The sequence below is a fragment of the Strigops habroptila genome, chromosome Z (assembly GCF_004027225.2).
Source record: "Strigops habroptila isolate Jane chromosome Z, bStrHab1.2.pri, whole genome shotgun sequence".
In the NCBI taxonomy this organism is placed as follows: domain Eukaryota; kingdom Metazoa; phylum Chordata; class Aves; order Psittaciformes; family Psittacidae; genus Strigops; species Strigops habroptila.
Genome location: NC_044302.2, coordinates 10,141,751 through 10,157,537, shown reverse-complemented (window position 1 = coordinate 10,157,537; position 15,787 = coordinate 10,141,751). Strand labels below are relative to the sequence as shown.

The following is a 15,787-nucleotide window of genomic DNA, read 5'->3' as shown; positions in this document are numbered from 1 at the left end:
GGGGGCCAGGGAATCGAGTAGTCTAGTAGAATTGTATTCAAAGTGGAAAAATATTCTGTAGAGAAACACGTTGGTCCTATAAAGACCGCACAAGATGCTGTAATAGATGGCATTTCAGCAGCACTGCTGAAGTTGCGTCTAGAAATGAAGTTGTAAGTACAATACCAGAGACTGAGTTTAGATTTCTGATTGCATGGAGGCTGTCAGCCTTTCAGCAAGAGATTATATATCGGAACAGAAATGGATTGCTCATTGGAATTCTTTCTGGTTTGGTTTGGTAGCAGAGTAGTCTTGCCTGTAGTCATTAGTTTTTGATAGGTTTTCAGTTATCACTCTATAATCCTGTATTTCTGCCTCATTTTTGGCATAAACCAAAAAGACCATCAGTCACAATGCAAATGTTATTTAGCCATTCATAAATATAAGTTCTTAGACAAAAAAATTATTATTCAGGGTTGGCTTAGCATGTAAGTACAACATTAGTAGTTGGGTGAAAGCTGACTTCAGTTGTCATTTGTTTCCTCCTTGGGATGTCATTTATAGCCATTTACATAAGAGCAAACTATTTTGAAATTAGCATGGACATAGGCTGCAGCTATGTTGGCCCTTGAGTATACAGGAAATTATGAGAATCCCAGTTTGTCTGAGATGCATGAGAACACAATTACTATTTAAAATAAACTCTACCAAGAGCTTAGTCATTACTTCAATTGACTCTATCAATCACCATGTTCTTTAATAAGCCTACCTTTCTTATGCTAGTTGTTCACCTATAGAGTTTATGCTTAAAACCAGACAGCCTCTGTCACATTTATCTTAAGTGGATCTCCCCAGGGCAGCAAGTAAATGTAAAAGTGTTTACAGTGGTTTTTCATTCCCCAAGCCTTTTAATATTACTCTCTCAGGCTTATTTCTATGTCATTCACTTCATAATGTACTAAGTTTTCTTCCTACTTTCTATTGCAAGAGGTACCCCAAGTGGCAATTTCATTCTTCTTGAATGAGTACAAATTAAATCAAAGCCTGGTGAAAATACTTCCTTTCCATGATGATTTCAAAGTTAGATACTGAAGGATATATTACATCATATTAGTCAGGAGGTTATTTTTCCTCCCCTTTCCTGCAAAAAGACTTCTATTTTCAAAAAGCCATCATTTCATGGTTTTGACTATGGTTCCCTAATACTGAGTCTCAAAGCTGCTATAGGAAAATATGGCTACATTTCAAAAACTATTCTTTAGAGCAGCTGGGGATTATTGGCTTTAAACCTCTCAGTAATCCAATACAGTGCTATAAAACATAATTTTAAAATCCAAAGGACTAAGACTTCTTTTCATAGGATTTCTACAGAAGTCAGAATAGGATTCTACAAAACTTAGCATTTTTAAGGGAATTATTGCAAAGATGATAATTGCCACTTCTGTAACGATTTTACGTATGTATTTAGTACATACAAATCTTGCCATGACCTAGAATCCCTCTGTAGTAGAATACTCCTACAATCTTGACTGTTTGCACACCATATATAAAGTTAAATATATGCTTAGCTCTGCAGAACTGCAACCTCAGGTTATAACCTTTGCAATTACATTGTGCTCCCATGCAAAACAGCAGAATATGAATTGGGGGAGTGTGAGTTTCTCACTATTTAGTGGAATAACTATGAGATTTTTTTTTCCCCAAGTATCTTTAAATATGAAAAACTTCCTTTTCTGGACTAGGTACTTTGTCTTATAAGACTAATTATGTTTTGTGAATGACACAAAAGACTTTATATCAATTTGCATTCAGATTCAGACGAGGGTTATTTACTGTTCATTCCGGTGAGAACTAAAATATGCTTCAACAAGAGATTCAGTGTTTCTGTAGGGCTCACATGGAGTTAATTGCTGGTGGTCTGCTTTAGAATTGGGAAAAATGGGGTTAGTCATATTCATAAAATCTGTTTGCTGGGTATGGAATCCTTCAGTTTTGAATTTTCCTATTTGGTATGTCATGAGTAAGGGCCATGGACTTGGCACTTAGAGAAGGAACTCTGCTGATGTGTGAATAGAGCTCTATGTCCTAATGCTAGCCTGGGAAAAGGGGTTCACCTAAGGAACCAAAACTCCATCTCCTAACGGTGTGATTTCCTGACTGGAAAGACATGCCTAAAGCCCTTAACTGCTGAGGCGGAGCTGAAAGTTGAAAAAGCTGATATTGTCTCATTCTCCAGTTTAGTTCGTTCCATTTAAAGTACACCTTGCAAATGACGATGCCCTAATGCTGATCCTTTCTCAGTTCTGCATATCATATAAGTAGCTTTACCAAGGAAAAATCAGGCATACTCTAGTTCCAGTGAAAAAAAAGCCATAATCCCAATTCTAGTCTTGTCCAGATTTAGGGTACCTCGATTCTCACAGAAAGTTTGGCATTTCTCAGGACTAAAGGATTTATTTTAAGAATTAGCTTTGCTGTGTGTGTTGTGCACACTGGATATGCTGTATAGCAGATCTTGATACATTGCATAATATTATTTCATGTAGATAAAATGAGATGCCTTCTTTTCCACAAGTAGGTTGTACAGCGAGTCTAAGATAAAATGTATTCAAAGATTGGTCTGATAATGCAGAACAGCTTAAAATTAAAAAGTAATTGAGAAAATTTATATGTGGAAGGTACTGATTCTTGGTATTTTATCTTGTTTCATAAACAAAAGGGACTAGGCTATTAATTTAGTTTTATGTACCATGTCCATGAAATGAGTGAAGAAAGAGAACAAAATTTTCTTAAACAGGAAAAAAAAATTAACAAAAAAATTTAAATTTTTAACTACAAACTAAACCCAAATGTTAAGTTATGAAGATGTGTGAAACTTACTGGCTAGGGCTGAATAGCTTTCTGCAACAAGAACTAGTATCCTTCAAAAATATTTTCATATTAATTTATAGAAATTTCTTGAAAATACTTAGGCATCAGATATTTGAATTCAGCAACCTACCAGGGGATAAAAATACATGCCAGACTGAACACCTGCATTCTCACTGATATGCATACATTTATACATACTCAATGCACATGAGTAACGAAACACAGATCTATTCCACATCCCTCAATTCATGTATTTTATTAAAAACTCCTAAAGTAGTTAAATACATGATATGCCCTAAAGATTAACCAGTGTGATCTCAGTGGGACTCAACTGATTATTTGATCTGGAAATCTTTTTCCTACCTTCCTTCCATGTGAACTGCTCATTTTTCATGACCCTGATTACAGTATTCTGGGAAGAAAGAGACTGTTAGCTAACCATTGAAGTTAAACCGTGGAGCATGAGCTCTGAGGCTGCTCAGAACAGCCCTTCCCAAAAGCAGAAAATGCCCAAGTTCTTGTTAGCTTTACTGGCTGGATCACACGGAGGAGAGGCCCCAGCAAAGCTGGGTACATTGCCTAGCCACAGCAGGTCCCTCCCTGCCTCCATGGGGATCAGCCAGCTGCACCCACCACTCCACCCTTACGCCCTAAACTCAGGCACTTTTAACTTCAGAACTAATATGATCCAATATTTATTCTGCCATTAAAAAACTATTCATGTCCTTGTCTGACAATAAAATTCTTGTAAAATAAATCATTCATCTTTTCAGCTAATTCTAATTGCAGCTAAAATCTCAATTGGAATGAGAGTTTACTATATTTACTTGATACTTTTGCAAAACATTTCAGAACATAATCATCCATTATTATATTGCTACAATGCGTTCTTCACTGCTCTCTGCCAAGTGTATTCCTGAGAACAATTGCTATTTTAATGTATCATCCAGAAGTTATGGGCTAGACAAATCAGAAAAATTGTTTAGTCTATTATAATTTGGCATATGGTCATTTAATAGCCCACAGGAAGTCATCATGAATGTTTGGGATTATCTTTGCTATAAATATAATGAAAGAAATTTAAAATTGGCTAGACTTCACTTCCGCGACTGATCTTGTCGTTAAAATAATCTTTGCTGGCTCTTTATTTTTGTCTATTAGTCATCTATGAACAGTCATTCAAATTTGTGTGTGAAGTTTTGTGAAGCAGACTGACTTTAGAATATCCCATTAGAGCTGGGATAACTCCACAGTGCCACCTCTCCCCTATGCTGTGCTGTGGGTTGAGTCTTTGCACTTGGCCGTCTCAGTGCGAGGCTGCACAAGGAGAGTGGAGCTGATGTGCTGTGGAGAGTCAAGACCATGATTCTACTCTGTGCCGAGTACCTTGACTGATCAACTTACACAGGCAGCATTGGGAATCTCATTGCATTTATGTGCCTCTCTACTGTGATTTGCTGTTGTGTGGTGGCTGGTTAACACTTATGTTCCCTTTACCCCTGATAAAGCTATTATTTAGTACCAAAATTTGCCAATATTTGTTTGTATGCAGTTCAAACACATTAATGCAATTCTTCCTTTTGAGAAAAAGTCCATCTTTGTTCAAACCTAACATGCTCTATTTTTAAGGAAGTGGGAATCAGATTTTTTTACAGATTTCTGAGGAAAACTTAGGATTTCAAAATTACATGTTGTGCAATTCTAAACAACAATGGAAAAAACCCAGGATGTTGCAGTTTGGTCAACTTCCCACTAAGATCGGCTTTGTTGTAGTTGAAGATTATAATCTATGCGCAGAAATAACAATAATGTTGTGGGTATCTCTAAGGTCATGATTTTTTAAATAAGACTAGAAACATTCACAGCAAATGATTTTGACAATTCCCTATCTGTGTAGTGTTGCGCAATGCCTGAATAAAAGTGCTACACACAAAAAATTTGTGCTCACCAGAGCAGCAGTCAAGTGAGCTGTGGTAATTGCCATCCTCAGGTCTGTATTCCATGCTTACAAGATTACGAAGTATTTTTCCACAAGAAAAGGAATCACTTTATAAATTGTTTAGCTGCTTTTCTGTATTTTCTGCTTGAAGAAATAGGAAACTGTAGGCTTTCAGCAGCTGAGTTAAGGTTGAAGAGTTTGAAAGGTTTTAAGTAGATTGTTTGGGGCGGGGGAAAAGTGGCTTCTTTCTTGTTAGTAAGACTAGTTTGTATTTTAATGAAGTTTATTTTAGCTTTAAGTTTGAAGCATCTTTTGCACTTTGCCTTTTAGGAAGAAAGTAGTTTATAAAAAGCCAAACTGTAGCTGTTTTGAATGTAAGTAATTTCATAGACTTCAGTGGAACCCTGTTGGTTTATTCTATTAGCTTTTCTTATGCCAATAGGAGTCAGATGGCTTACCACTGTGGCAACCACTGTATAACTGAACAGAGTACGAACTTCAGGAAGGGAGGAGGTAAGAGGCGCATGAGGAGGCCAGGGAGACTGTACTGGCTGCAGCTCTAGCTTTAATTTCAGCCTATCTGCAAGTAGGTCACTTATTAAAAGCCAACTTGGTATTACTGGCAAGGAGTCCTTTCACATTATAACTCAAAACAGAAACAATTACCATAAAGAGCCTTAGTGATTTTTTTTTTTTTTTTTCCCAAGTAGTGGATGAGAGATAACATCAAAGTTTTCTTTATCTTGAAGACATGTGGCCTTATTGCTTCCTCTCTATACATGTGTATGCAGACTATAAACAAAAGGTTAGCAAACAATTATTGCTTTAAATTCTTATTAGTTAATTTAGCATGGATGTGTGATTAATATTTCATTTCCAGCACTTCACACTAGAATAGCTGATAATAAGCAGCATATGTATCAGCCTGGCTCTTCCATTATTGTTAAGCTTCTTTACAAAATGTTTATTGATTTACATAACAGTATTGAGAAGTTTGGGAATAATGGTCGTATTTGTTTACTTATTTTCATTATTGAGATCATTATGTGATGTGAATAATCAATAATTATCAAATTTTCAAACGCTTCCAAAACCTGTTAATCTAAGCAGTTTACTTACATTTTTTTTTCACAGCAGGTTTGATAATGTACAGCTGTCTAGGTGTTACCTTCCTATTTCATTGCTGTTTGGAATATGTAGGCCCCATTTAACAGTCCAAGAGCCAAGCACCTCCAAATGCTACACAGGAGTAACATGTTGTAGATCCCTATAACAAGTATACTTGTCCAGCATAATTAGCTATACTATGCATGGCATTGAAGAGTATTTGGCCCAAAGGACACTCCGTAGCAAACTACATCTGAAACAGCAGTATCATTGATTAACTAAATGCAATTATGAAGCAGACTGAACTGTTCTTAATATGTGTGTGAATTTCTATAGACAAAAGTAACCTCAGAGCCTGCTTGCTGTGGAGATAGATTTATACCTGCCACAGGGATGTAAATCTAGAGGTGTTTACTAAGCAGGACAGAATAAATCATTTTACATCTGTGGGATGAGTAGAGAACATGATGGCTTGTCTTTAAAAAGATTTACTATGGTTTAACAAAGTTAAATGGTAGGGAAGCTTGGTAAGTACTGCATACTAGGGGCTTCAAGTTTATTTTTTCTATGCAAAACTGGGGGGAAAAAAGTGTGCTTTCCTTTTAGAATTAACTATTATTTATACATATGCCTGTATGAGTGTAACATTGAGGTTTCATTAGCGTCTTGCAGAAGAGAGAAGTGAATTACACTGAAAGCTGAAACAAATGTCATAGGTACCTTGTAAAAATTGGCTATTCTGTAAAGATTGAAGGAGAATATATTGGATACCACAGGGATAAGACATAGTGGCCTTTATGATGGATTCCTAGCTACTGGAGGTATAGAGCTTGGTTCAGGTTTCACTGTATTATGCAATTTCTGCTTCAAATATTAATTCTGAACTTTAATAATTATTAGAAAGTACAAAATCTATATAATTCTGGTAATTAAAATCACAGGAAAAGTAAGAATAAATACCCAAATCAAATGTTATATCATCAAAAGTATGTGAATATGTTTTTATTGGTTTGTGGCACTTACTGTCACCAGCCCAAAGACGACAGATTTAGCAATCAATGCTGCTTCTCTGTGTTGATGACTTGATCTTCAGAGGGAGGTAGAAGAGCTACTTCAATGGTCTAAATCCAAAATGTACATCCTCTGAGTTCTGTCAGCCACTGCTCCTGCCTAGAAAAACATCGGTAGTTATTTTGAGCATGAAAATCTGTTGGTCATCAAAAGGCATTTGTCCAGGCATGTGTAGAAGTATTCCATTCTTGATAAGCAAATATCTTGCTATCTATCTTATATCTAAACCTATGGCTTAACAGCTTATATCTAAGTCTTGTATCTAAGGTCCAAAGAGGGCTTGGACATAAATTAGGTGTTTCTACAATTACCTTGCATCTTGGGCTAAATCCATTTGGAAGGATCATAAGAGAATATGATTCTCTATCTTTCAACTTCCAAATGAGTCAGGAGCAGCAAGTCGGGAGATTTTACAAGGTGGCAATTACATGTAACGTGTACATGCAACAAAACCACAAAGATGTTCATTATTCAGTATGTCATAATTATTAATATATTTTACTCTTCTTATTATCTTGAAATTTCCTAAAGTAGTTCTAGTTTTATTTTGCTTAATAAAAAAATTGCTGCACTTCAAAGACATGAAAGAACTGACAATCTTCTCAATTTTACTTTCTTTCAGGAATTAAGTTGGGAAGCTTCAGAGCATTAAAGTAATGTGCTTAATGCGTGGTGGCATCCTACGTGCACAACATTTTATCTGAAACTTTCCAGTAGCCCCAGACTTTTTGACTTCAAAGGTGGAAGGGGTAGATTCTTGAATACTCCTGTGCCTACAAAATAACCAAAAATGAAGGAGGACAATTGTTTACATGCTGCTCTTATTTGCCTGGGCATGCTGTGTTACAGCCATGCCATAACTACAGAAAAACTGAACCACACAAGGCCATCACTTCATGGTCACCATGAGAAAGGAAAAGAAGGACAAGTTCTGCATCGTTCAAAAAGAGGTTGGGTGTGGAATCAGTTCTTTGTTATAGAAGAGTATACAGGACCAGATCCTGTACTAGTAGGAAGGGTAAGAAAGGATTTCTTTTTCATTCATCAGTTAATATTCATAATTTATATTATTTTGTGAGATGCTTTTTTTCTTGCTGTTCCTTTCTGTTGTATTAGTTGCTTCTTCAGCAGCTACTTATTCACCCAGAATTCAGGTGATAAGCAAAAAACTACTGAAGCAAATACAAAATTTTTTTTCCATTGACCTCAGCAGTCTTCAAATGAAGGTGTACAAGCTCTTATTTAACACAACAGCAAGAACCACAGCAACCAGTTGAGAAACAGTATGTCTCAAGAATACGTGGTATCGCTATTGGGTCTTTAAAAATAGTAATGTTTAACCCAGCATCTCAGTGAAAGTGTACTGCTCAATAGGTATCTGTTCATCTTTTCATTTTCAAGTTATCAGTAAAATTAAATATATGAAGAGTAGGTATAGAGGGAGATATGTCTGTGTGCACATGTGTATGTACACACATCCTGGACTAATTTTTTATGCTGTTACTGTCTAGCACTAACAGAGTATAAATACATAAATAAAACAGTGTGTTTGCCCATTTAGAAATGGTCAGCAGAACTGTGTTAACCCCAGCACAAAAAGAGTGGAGAATAGGATCAGTGACAGCAAATACTGTTCTGGGTATTCTGGTTTAAAAGATGATTAGTGTTGTGCAATTTGTAGATGTCAATGTAAAATCAATAAATCTGTAATTTGACTCAATATTTCCCCAATTCATCTCGCTGAAGTGTGCATTGGCTGTGGAAGTAAGAATATTTAGTAAGCATTTGTTACTTCTTTTATATTAAAGAGGTGGTAATTAAAAACTTTGGTAACCTGATTGGTAAAACTGATTGGATCATTCTTTACATCCCATTTGTCACTTCACATCTTTTTACATGCAACCCAGTAGAACATGATTAGTACAAAGTGTACAAAGTGTAAAAATTACTCTTCCTTCCAACTCCATTTGAATAAATAATCTGTTATAACTATCTTCTCATGTATTCTCTTCCTTAAATCTTCAAGCTTGGGTCTCAGTAGCACCCTACGTGTGGTAGCAGCATGCAGGTCTGTGCAGGCAGCTTCTCTGAATGTAGGGCAGATGTGTTCACAGCATGTGCCTAAGTATGGGTTATTGCTTGATGGAAGGCAAGATTTTTGAAAGATATGAAATGATAATAACATCATAAACTCTTTTTTTCATTAACATAGACACTAAATGTGTACCATCCTGTTAAGGCATATCTGTTTCTCATTTTGTAGCTTCATTCAGATATTGATTCTGGGGATGGAAACATTAAATACATTCTCTCAGGTGAAGGAGCAGGAATCATTTTCGTTATTGATGACAAATCAGGGAACATCCACGCCACAAAGACACTGGACCGGGAGGAAAGAGCTCAGTACACTCTCACGGCACAGGCTGTAGACAGGAACACTAACAGACCTTTAGAACCACCTTCTGAATTCATTGTTAAAGTTCAAGATATAAATGACAACCCGCCTGAGTTTCTTCATGAAAACTACCATGCAAATGTGCCAGAGAGATCAAATGTAGGTAAGTACTCCTAAATGCACTTCAGTTCCTGGCTTTATGGAAGGTGTTGCATTGTCAGTATGTCTTGACTTTAATTCTTATCATCTAGAATTTGGGGAAGTAAAATTTACTTCATGCTCAGCCAGTGATACAGTCAATTTATCTTGTTTGCTGACCAAATCAAACTCTGCACAGCACTCACTGTCATGGTGTAGGTGTCTCTAGGTGGTTCCTAGTATAGGACTTTTTCCTCCTAGGAAGGAACGTTAGGGTCCCCTGGAATTCATGGAGTATGAATCCTCTGTGGAGTAAACATCACAATCATTCCTTTGGCAGAGCTGTGTAATAAAACTAGGGAGTCACCATCACACTGTCTAATGCATCTTCATCTCGTGCTTGGGTTTGTGTCTATATCAGAGATTTCTACAGGAATTTTTTCTCTAAAATTCACTGAAGAAAATATAAAAATAAATCTCTATTGTTTGGCTGTCTAATGACAAAAGCAGTATAATGCTTAAACTACTGAGGAAAAAACATAATGATACAGAGTGACTGCTGACTTTTATATCTTCACTGTTTAGAACACTAATACACATCACAGCTGGTGACAAATCTTGTTGGATCATATGAGTCTATTTTGTCATATATAAATTACCAAGTAGATTTTTTTCCTTTACCAAACCTGGAAATAAAGAAGTTAAGAAACAGTTATTCTGTGTGACTGAAAGCATCTTTACATGGTTCTTACAGTCATATTTGGTTTTGACTGTATTGCTTCTGTGTTTGCTCTCCATTTTTAGGTACATCAGTTATTCAGGTAACAGCATCAGATGCTGATGATCCTACCTATGGGAACAGTGCCAAATTGGTTTACAGTATTCTTGAAGGTCAGCCGTACTTCTCGGTGGAAGCTCAAACAGGTATTATTGAGCAGTTTATTTGAGTAGGACCTCATAAATGGAATACGATAAATGTAGAACTAAATATATTGATTGAGGCAGTACAGTTGGATATATCTACTGATGTGTTTGAGTAAAACTTCCTTCATTTTCTTTTGATTCTAGCTAAGCTCTTTCACAGGTTGGACCCCTGGCATTTGGTAGAGGTTCTGGGTATAGAGCTTCTGGGCCACAGCACTACGCTAGTGTTGTGACCTGAAAGGAGTCATTTAGTATGACCTCCCTCCCCTTGGGACAAAAAACCAAGTTCATGATACGCTTGTACTGAATTAAGGTGAAAAGACACCAACCAATCAGTTTTATGATTTATTAATACAAAATATAAGGCATGTGGTTAGATATAATAGGTCAACAATGATTGCTTTAACTGGAGAAGAAGTCCTGTGCCACGTGTTTTTACTTAGATCTAGTCAATAGTCAGTGAAAAAGAGAAGAGAGGAGAAAAGAGAAAAAAAAGGGAAAGAAAAAGATAGAGAAGTATCACCAGCCATGGATCCAGTGATGTCTCATTGGTCCTCTTTATCCAGGGTATTGTCGGTGGTGGCAGCTCTCCCTCTGACCTGAGCCTGGCACTTTTATGCTCATATTCTTTTGGGGTATTGTCCATAATTTGCATACGAATCATAGAGAGGCATTACTATGATAATGATGGACATAGTTTAGTGGGCACTTGTGCAGTTCCAAAGCTGGGGTTCCCTTGAGGGTTCTCCATGCGGCCGTTGCCCCTCATGTCATGGTGTCTGCTTTCCAACTCCATCCTCTGAGTGATGCTTGAGTCATCCTTTCACATTCCTGTGCAGGCTTATCGGCTTTGAAGAAAGAGGTCAGAACAATCCTATCTAAGTGGTATTGATAGCCATTGATAACATCCTTGTTATTTGCTTCATTTAGGCTCAAAGCTTCCCATGGTCAAATGCAAATGGTGCCTGAGAGAAGCTCAATGTCCAGGTTCTGACACCACCCTGTGGCTCAAACACTGCTGGGCTCGGTGTCAGGTGTCTTCATCCACAGTGGTTATAGGCACATAAGATCAGAAGGAAGTGTAGAAGTGACAATACACATAATCATATATTGCATGATAGCTATGCCAGTCATGAACAATATCTTCATTTAACAATAACATATCTAAAGGTAACTGTTTCTACAAAACCAAAATGTGTCCCAGTGCAAGTTTGAGAACTATGGCTCTGGGAGATCAGAGGAAGGTGATTGTCCACAATGACAATCACAAGGCAAACAAACACATATTAAAATCGTATTGTTTCCAGTTAGAGCAATTTTTTACATTTTGGCAAGACCACAGTGCTGACTTGTTTGATACTGAGGCAAAAGTGAATCCTGGTTCGAATGGTGTGAAACCCTGACTGTGAAATCCAAACCAGGCATAATTATTACTAGGGGGAGGGCAGGGAGGGTGTTAGCTTTTTTGGGACAATCTTGTCCTCTGTTCCACTGTATGCATCAGGCTGTGTTTATGGGTTGATTAAACTATAGGATGTTAGTTTCCTGTCTCCAGCGTTGTAAATCTGTTGTTCTGCATAAAATCTGATCACAGATAGAAGTTATGTTTAAGACTTCTTCATAATATGTGCAGGTTCTGCTATTGATGGTGGAAAAATTGAATGGCTGATTAATTTGGACAGAATCTTGCCTTCTATCTGAGGAACAAGAATTCAGTATTTCAAGGATACCCTGGGTATTCCACAGTCATAGCAAGCTTCCTGATATGTCTATGGGAAGAATATCAGTGGGAAGGGAGTCTTCTACAGATTTAGGCATAGGCAAGCAAGCAGTAATACTAGGTTCATTGGGGGCAGTTGCAAACCCTTTTATCAATGTTAGCACTAAGTTGTCCTCCAAACCATGAGTGATTTGAGTGGATAAAGTATTTTTACGTTGGTTATGTTCCTGGTTCTGGCAGTAGATTTGCCATAACACTTGGAAACACATTAATCCAAGACATATCTTTCTAACACAGGTTAAAAATGCTATTCGGCTTGACTTCAAATCAATTAAGTTGGTGGGGCAATAAACCTGAAGTTAGCTTACTTAGGGGACAAGCATAGATGAATCAAAATTTGCTGATGCTTGTTACCATAGTTATACAACTTAATTACTGTTGGGTCTGTCACACCAGATGTGGCGGGTGAGAGTGCAAAAAAAAAACCCCATAAAATACTTCGAAAATTACTATAGCCAAAAAAATTCCCCAAACCACTGGAGATACCTGGTAGAGAAAAGTTAATGGACATGGGTCCAGTAGGGCCACATCAGAAGGTGAACACACGGATCTTCACCTGATTTTCTTTTTGGCCAGTCATTCCTGTAAAGGAAGTTGTTAAGACCTCATAGTCCAACCACACTTGTACATTATTGATCTAAAAGGAAGGGATGATCCATCTGGTATGGATCCGATGATGTTTCCCATGGGCATAAGTAGCTATCCATGTATACAGATTTTTTTGAGCTTTCAGTACTAGAGGTACTTGTCGCACAGTGGGTAAAGCCACTAGAACTGGTTGTACTGGATAGTACAATGGATTCCTTGGGTTCTTATTCTCGGTGGTTCTGGGTAAGAGGGATGGAGGATTAGAGCAAAAAGCTGTGAGCCTGGGGCAACCATATACTCCCCATCATCCACTGACTTTAGTTACTGCATCAAATATTTGTCCCACCTATGAAGGTTCATGTGGTCTCAGGGTTTGTGTTAGGAGTCCATTAGTACATTCTACAATACCATTTGCCTGGGGATAATATGGGGTACGGAAAATCCATTGTATCTCTTCATCTCGTGCCTGTTCTTGAACCATGCCAGCAGTAAAGTGGGTACCATTATCTGATTGGGTAACTCTGGGTTTAGGAAAAAAACTAAACTGTGATTTCAGACTGTCCACTGTATATTCCCCTGTTGTTCGCGGGACAGCTTCAACTTGAGTTTGTCCAGAAATTACGTCAACTCCTACCAACACATACCTCTTTCCTTCTGAGAGACAAAAAGGACTGATGTACTCTATTTGCGAAGTATCCTGCAGCCCCTTGTTGTCCCTTAATTGTAGCGGTTGGTCGTTGAGAGGGTTGTGTTCTGCTAATCGCGTACGGCATAGGCCACGTGCTGAGATAGCGGTGTTCCATTACGGACCATCCCATGCTGACTGCCTCTTTATAAAGGTCTTTACTTCCAGAATGACCTCGTTTAACATGTAACCATTCTAACAGGTGTCCCCATTTTCCCCCCTCCACTTCCACTGCTAATGTGGCTGGATGGGTTTGTAAATCTACTTGATTGTTCAAAAGGTGAGCAGGGTGATTTCCTGTTTGGTGTGCAACTGCCCATCCTACTAGGAAAGATTTCTGTTTAGCAATGCTGAGGATTTCTTCCCATTTTTCTCACTGCCACACCAGTACTTGATTAATTTCCCACTGGTTTTGTTCCCGAAATGGGAGCCATTCAGTACAACCCTTGAATACAGCATATGAATCAGTGTAAATGAGCACTGGTTCTTTGCTTTCTGCTTCTTGTTTTGCCACATCCCAAACTGCTAACAACTCTCCTACCTGAGCACATGCACAGTGAAGGGAAAGCAGAATCTGCACCATCACTGCAAGTATTGCTGTATTTTAATGCAAGATATAAATGCAGTCTCCATTTTTTTTCTGATGTGAACTTGTGAAAATTTCTATGTGCTGTATTTTCTTTGTATTTATAGGAATTATACGAACTGCCCTTCCGAATATGGACAGAGAAGCTAAGGAAGAGTATCACGTTGTAATACAGGCAAAAGATATGGGAGGACACATGGGAGGCCTCTCAGGGACAACCAAAGTGACAATTACACTTACAGATGTCAATGACAACCCACCAAAGTTCCCACAGAGTAAGTAACAACAAAATCCTTAACCACATTTACTACTAGTATCTGTATATGTATAGTATCAGACATACTCAAAACTTGAAAAAGCAGTAAGTGATGGATTTTCACAGCACACATGAATAGATAAGTATTATTTATACATTTTTGCTGGTAACATATAGAGCTTTAATATCTGAATTATTTGCTTTCTGTTGCAAAGTAGACTTTTTTAAGGTCTTACTTACAAAGGTTTCTAACCCTACACTTCATTTTTGAAACTACTGCACCATGTCATATTAGAAATACACCTGTGATATGGTCAGAGACACATAGTTTGGTCTTCTTTGCTAATAGAGAAAGAAACCACATTTCTTGAGGTCTGTTTTGTGTGTTAAACCAAACCAGTAAAAAATACTAGAAACTGTACCTGCCCTGCAGCAGTGCTGGGATAAACTAGTTTACTTCATTTCCCATTTTCCTAATTATACTATAGATGTAAAAGATACTTTAAAAAAGCAAGCAGCCTTTACTACTCTGCTCGGGCCACAAGAACTTTAAGAAATCATTGCAGGGAAGTTGGAGGAGGTTAAAACAAAAATCCATACATGTTTTGTGAAAGACCAGATTCTTCTGTGTTGGGACAGTTGCAGTATGCACGCATAGCATGTATGCATCAGAAAGCTTGCCAGTTAAATTTACAGTGTTTGAAAGAATTTTCCAAGTAGCCTCCTCACACTTTTCAGTACTCCAAGTTCATAGCTATTTGCCAGTATAGTTAGGATAGTCATTTTCAATGGGCAAATCCACTTTGTTTTTTGATGAAGATGGACAAAGGAAAGGAGATCTACTTTATGTTCTTACAGCTGCATTTCTCAGGTTTGAAGTCTCTTGCTTTTCTTGGCTTTTGATGAAAGTGTTACACAATATATTAACAGCTCCTGATTATGTCCTTTCAGGTCTTTGACAGACCTTCAGGTGGGTGAGCATCATTTTTTATTTCACATAGCCTTCCATTTTGAGTGTTGATGCTTCATCCTTCACTTCTACAAAAACTTTCAGTGAATAGTGAAATGTCCATAAGGTGAATGGTGAATGTCCATAAGGATAAAAGTTAAGACTGGATACTCAAGACATATATTTACCATGGCAATACAAACTAAATTTAGTACAATTGCTTTTTAAAATTGATATTTGAAGTGTATTTCTGGTGGTCAAATAGAGCTATTGTTTTATACCTGTGCAATTTATTTTTCACATATAAAATTAAGCAGGGCTGACATTAATAGATTCAGTCTTCGCAGTTGGGTGGAAGTGCATTAATGGACCCACACATCTGTTCTGCATCTCATCTCCACATGGGCTTAGGGGGCTTTTTTTGGGTGCAGTGTACGCACCAGCCCAGCCCACCCTGGTTCTCCTCTGAGCAACCGTTATGACATTGATATATTCTGAACATGACTGTCTCTCCTGACA

General features: G+C 37.6%; 1 protein-coding gene across 3 annotated transcripts in view; it reads left to right on the top strand.

Annotated features, from left to right (window-relative positions):
* CDH11 (cadherin 11) overlaps positions 1-15,787 on the top strand; it is an 83,316-nt gene that overhangs the window by 49,856 nt on the left and 17,673 nt on the right. For 2 of the 3 annotated variants that reach the window (XM_030469753.1, XM_030469752.1), the window contains 4 exons: positions 7,590-7,985; positions 9,231-9,525; positions 10,305-10,424; positions 14,171-14,338. In XM_030469753.1, coding sequence (XP_030325613.1) covers positions 7,758-7,985; positions 9,231-9,525; positions 10,305-10,424; positions 14,171-14,338 — 811 coding nt within the window. In that variant the 5' untranslated portion in view covers positions 7,590-7,757. The remainder of the gene's footprint in view (positions 1-7,589; positions 7,986-9,230; positions 9,526-10,304; positions 10,425-14,170; positions 14,339-15,787) is intronic. The other variant, XM_030469754.1, reaches the window with a different exon arrangement.